General features: G+C 58.3%; 1 protein-coding gene across 5 annotated transcripts; it reads left to right on the forward strand.

The window, feature by feature from the left end:
- Positions 1-1,779: 1,779 nt before the first annotated feature.
- Positions 1,780-4,205, forward strand: CSF3 (colony stimulating factor 3). 5 transcript variants are annotated; one of them, XM_037727370.1, is made up of 5 exons: positions 1,780-1,906; positions 2,067-2,221; positions 2,610-2,717; positions 2,864-3,010; positions 3,174-4,205. In XM_037727370.1, the coding sequence occupies exons 1-5, from the start codon at positions 1,867-1,869 to the stop codon at positions 3,336-3,338; spliced, it is 615 nt and encodes a 204-aa protein (XP_037583298.1). In that variant the 5' UTR covers positions 1,780-1,866; the 3' UTR covers positions 3,339-4,205. The 5 variants fall into 5 exon arrangements, with proteins under 5 accessions (XP_037583298.1, XP_037583297.1, XP_037583300.1 ...); XM_037727369.1 differs by having other exon boundaries at positions 1,780-1,902; XM_037727372.1 differs by lacking the exon at positions 2,610-2,717.
- The last annotated feature ends 816 nt before the right edge of the window (positions 4,206-5,021 follow it).

Below are 5,021 nucleotides of genomic sequence, written 5' to 3' on the forward strand. Positions count from 1 at the left end.
CAGGAGAATTGCCTGAACCCAGGAGGCGGAGGTTGCGGTGAACCGAGATCGCGCCATTGCACTCCAGCCTGGGTAACAAGAGCGAAACTCCGTCTCAAAAAAAAAAGACATATAAGAGATATGCAGTAGTTGCCAGGCAACATGTTTAAGAATGTGGATTTCCTGCCCTCCATGGTCCTGTTAAAAACCCACTCTCAGCCAGGCGCGGTGGCTCATGCCTGTAATCCCAGCACTCTTGGAGGCTGAGGTGGGCGGGTCAAGAGATCAAGACCATCCTGACCAACATGGTGAAACCCCATATCTACTAAAAATACAAAAATTAGCTGGGTGTGGTGGCACGTGACCGTAGTCCCAGCTACTCGGGAGGCTGAGGCAGGAGAATCACTTGAACCTGGGAGGTGGAGGTTGCAGTGAGCCGAGATCGTGCCACCACACTCCAGCCTGGCTACACAGCAAGACTTGTCTCAAAAAAGAAAAGCACCCTCCACTCCCAGGGAGCTGGGCACAGAGCTGGGCCCCATCAGTGCAAGGTGCTGAGCCACAGAGCTGAGGTGGAGCTGCCGGACAGGGGGTCAGACAGCAATGTGTAAGCAGGTGACGTCCCTGCCAGCAGTGACCACCAGGGGGCCCCCAAGTGCCAGAGATGGCCCCACACAGCGTGGCCATTCCTCATCCAGAGATGTCTGTTCTTGGCACATGGGGTAAATTAGAACAGAAGGTGACAGCCTGGGGTGTGGTCAGTCAGACTGCCCCAGGCAGGGCCGGTGGTCTGTAGGAAATGTTCAGGCCTGAGCCAGAGGCCCAGGCTGCAATTCTGTCGCTTACCATGACCTTGGGCAAGGCACTTCCTTCCCTGGCACAGTTCACAGGGTTGGAACAGACTCCAAGGACCCTTCCAGCACTAGTGCTGCATGCTTCTAGGATGCGGAGATGGGGGTGGTTCCACTCTCACCCCCAGCCCATGTCCACTTCAAGACGAATGGCCAGGGAAGCCACATGTCCCAGTGCCCCATTTCCAAAGCCCCTGAGGACCTTGCTGTCTGTCGGGGTCGTGCACATGGAGGTGGAAGGTCAGGTGAGCCAATCCTCTCGAAGGGTCTTGCTTCATTTGGGACAGACATCCGGTTTCCTCTGGTCTCTACCGGGATTCCAGGGGCTTAGCTGAATGAGTCATGGGCGGGGGGATTCTGGGGAGTTCCCAGCTCATCAGCTTGGGACAGGACAGCCTGAACTTTCTATGGCATATACCTATCCGAGAGTGGGGTGGGCACAGGAGCCAAAACCCAATGTCAGTATCTTAGGTAGGGGCCTTCAGTAGGTCACCCAGACAGGCAGCCTCCCGGGAGTTTGGGGGTAGGAATGGGGCCAACCAGCTTTTTCCTTTCACTCTTAGAATTTGGGACCCTGGGGGGCAGGTAGCTTGAGAATCCCAAAGGAGAGGGGCAAAGGAGGCTGCCCCCGCCAGTCTGCTGGAGCACGGAGGGAGACCCTTCCCCACAGGTCTGCTGTGGCCTCCAGGTATCTATCAGCGGCTCAGCCTTTATTCAGCTGTTCTGTTCAAACACCCCAGGGCTATCAGGCCGGGGCGGGGCAGCGGGAGGGAGGGATTTTGAGGGGGGCAAGGCGACGTCAAAGAAGGTTGAGAGATTCCACAATTTCACAAAACTTTCGCAAACAGCTTTTTGTTCCAACCCCCTTCATTGTCTTGGACACCAAATTTGCATAAATCCTGGGAAGTTATTACTAAGCCTTAGTCGTGGCCCCAGGTAATTTCCTCCCGGGCCTCCATGGGGTTATGTATAAAGGCCCCCCTGGAGCTGGGCCCCAAAGCAACCCAGAGCCTGCAGCCCAGTCCCACCCAGACCCATGGCCGGACCTGCCGCCCAGAGCCCCATGAAGCTGGTGGGTGAGTGTCTTGGCCCAGGATGGGACAGCTGCCCGCCCTGGCATGGGAGGGAGCCTGGCATGGCAGAGGGGTTGGGGATCCCCGTTCTGGGAATGGGGATTAAAGGCGCCGTTGTCCCCGAGAGGGGACAGCATGTCTCCTGAGCCCGCTCTGTCCCCAGCCCTGCAGCTGCTGCTATGGCACAGTGCACTCTGGATGGTACAGGAAGCCGCCCCCCTGGGCCCTGCCAGCTCCCTGCCCCAGAGCTTCCTGCTCAAGTGCTTAGAGCAAGTGAGGAAGGTCCAGGGCGATGGCACAGAGCTGCAGGAGAAGCTGGTGAGTGAGGCTGGCAGGAGGGCTGCAGAGGGAACCCCCGTGGGGAGAGCTAAGGGGGATGGAACTATGGGGCCAACATCCTCTGGAAGGGACGTGGGGGGATATTAGGAAAGATGGAGCTGGGGGAGGCTGGGAAGGGACTTGGGGAGGAGATGCTTGGTGTGAACAGTGCTCGGGAGGGCTGGCTGGGATGGGAGTGGGGGTATCACAGTCAGGAGAAGGGACCAGGACCCCTATGAGATCACAGGATGGAAGTACAGTGCAGAGAGGGACTGAACAGTCCGGCAGGACGTGGAGGGAGGGGAAAGACCAGAGACAGGGAGGACCCAGGAAGGAGGAGTGGCGACCCGGCCAGGGGAAGTCTCATTCAGCATCCTTCCATCCCCAGTGTGCCACCTACAAGATGTGCCACCCCGAGGAGATGGTGCTGTTCAGGCGCTCTCTGGGCATCCCCCAAGTTTCCCTGAGCAGCTGCCCCAATCAGGCCCTACAGCTGGTGAGTGTCAGGAGGGGACAAGGCTAATGGGTGGGGGGCAACGAAAGGAGGGACACCCCTGGCTCCCCAGGTACCCAGGCTCCAAGCTGACAGCATGACTGGAGTGTCTCCAGCAGCACCCCCTAACTCTCCACTCTGTCCCCCAGACAGGCTGCTTGAGGCAGCTCCATAGCGGCCTCTTCCTCTACCAGGGCCTCCTGCAGACCCTGGAAGGGATCTCCCCCGAGTTGGCCCCCACCGTGGACATGCTGCGCCTGGACATCGCTGACTTTGCCACCACCATCTGGCAGCAGGTGAGCCTTGTTGGGCAGGGTCCCCAAGGTCATGCTGGCACTCCATGACTGGACTGGGCCTGTGTATGGGCCCTGCCTGTGCCGTCAGCCCCCAGCGTTTCCTCATTTGTAATAACGCCCACCCAGGAGGGCCCAGCCACTGATCGCAGCTTTTCCCCCACAGATGGAAGAGCTGGGAACGGTCCCTGCCCTGCAGCCCACCCGAGGCGCCATGCCAGCCTTGCCCTCTGCCTTCCAGCGCCGGGTGGGAGGCCTCCTGGTGGCCTCCCATCTGCAGAGCTTCCTGGAGCTGGTGCACCGCGTTCTACGCCACCTTGCCCAGCCCTGAGCCAAGCCCTTCCCATCCCATGTATTTATCGCTATTTAATATTTATGCCTATTTAAGCCTCATATTTAAAGACAGGGAAGAGCAGAATGGAGCCCCAGGCCTCTGTGCCCTTCCCTCCATTTCTGAGTTTCATTCTCCTGCCTGTAGCAGTGAGAAAAAGCTCCTGTCCTCCCATCCCCTGGACTGGGAGGTGGATAGGTAAATACCAAGTATTTATTACTGTGACTGCTCCCCAGCCCTGGCTCTGCTGTGGGTGCTGGGACAAGCCGCAGTGGGCCCTGGTCCCCAGGGTCCACACCTGGGGCCCTTGAGAGTATCAGGTCTCCTACGTGGGAGACAAGAAATCCCTGTTTAATATTTAAACACAGTGTTCCCCATCTGGGTCCTTGCGCCCCTCACTCTGGCCTCAGCTGACTGCACAGCACGCCCTGCATCCCCTTGGGTGTGACGTCCCTGCACAAGCAGAGGCAGCCAGAGCTGGAAGGCATAGCCCTGGGGCCCCACAAATCTGCTGGGGAATCTTGTTTTTATTAAGACTTTTGGGGCACGGTTTGACTCCCCACAAGAGCTCAGACATTACCAGTGTGTGATGCCCATCTTCTGGTGTCCTTGGGACACCTGCCCTGCCCCCACCAGGGTCAGCTCTGTGACTCTTTTTCAGGCTGGGCAAGTGCCTGGACGTTTGCCTTGCTGGACAGGGACTGGGAATGTGGGAGGGAACAGACAGGAGGAATCATGTCGGCGTGCATGTGGAAGGAAGCTCGACTGACTGTCACCCTCCACCTGTTCACCCCCGACTCACCAGCATCCTCTCCACTGTCACATTGTAACCGAGCTTCAGGATAATAAAGTGTTTGTCTCCAGTCATGTCCTTCCTTCTTCTTCTTGAGTCCAACTGGGGCCTGGCCAGGGGCTGGGGAGGTGGCTGAATGGTGGGAGACACCAGAGGGAGCCAGGGAGGAGGCGCAGGGAGGAGGAGGAAGGTTCCTGAGCTCATCTGACACTCATATATAGATATATGGAATACACGTGTGTGTATATATGTTAGCACTGTGCAGACGCTGGGCTAAGTGCTGGGGACACAGCAGGGAACAAGGCAGACGTGGCATCTGCACTTGAGCAGCCACAGCCTTGTAGGGAAGACAGGCACAGGGACCTTGGGAACCTGGAACAGAGAGAGCCTGGGGTCAGGGTGGGCTTAATAGGCCGGACACAGCCAGACGAGATGAAGCCAGGGGGCGCTGAGCCTCCACACCAGCCTTGTCATTTACTATCTTCCATAAACTTGAGCCCATCCATCAAGTTGCCCACAAAGAGGAAGCCAAGTTCAAGTTGGCCACTGGGGTCAGAGCTTCTCTCCTCGTCAGGCTCACTCTCTGCACTCACCCCAGCTGGCCACTTCCTGCTTGGGCTAAAGAGAGCTGAGCTCACAGCCCAGGAGGGTGGGGAGCTGTGGTGAATGGGGGTCCAGCGGCCACACCACAGGTGTGAGGCCTTCCTGCAGCCAAAGACTCCTGTGTGGCTCTGGGGTGATCTCCCCAAACCCCCCTGCACCTGTCCACCATCTGCCCAAGCCTCTTCTCAGCTCCTCGGTCTCTTCCACCTTCCCTGCCCTGCCAGTGGCTCCTGGACAGCAGGGTCAGAAGCACCTAGTGCCAGCTCGGAATCCTCCTAGGGTCTCAG

Source organism: Cebus imitator, unplaced genomic scaffold, assembly GCF_001604975.1.
Source record: "Cebus imitator isolate Cc_AM_T3 unplaced genomic scaffold, Cebus_imitator-1.0 Scaffold228, whole genome shotgun sequence".
Taxonomy (NCBI): Eukaryota; Metazoa; Chordata; class Mammalia; order Primates; family Cebidae; genus Cebus; species Cebus imitator.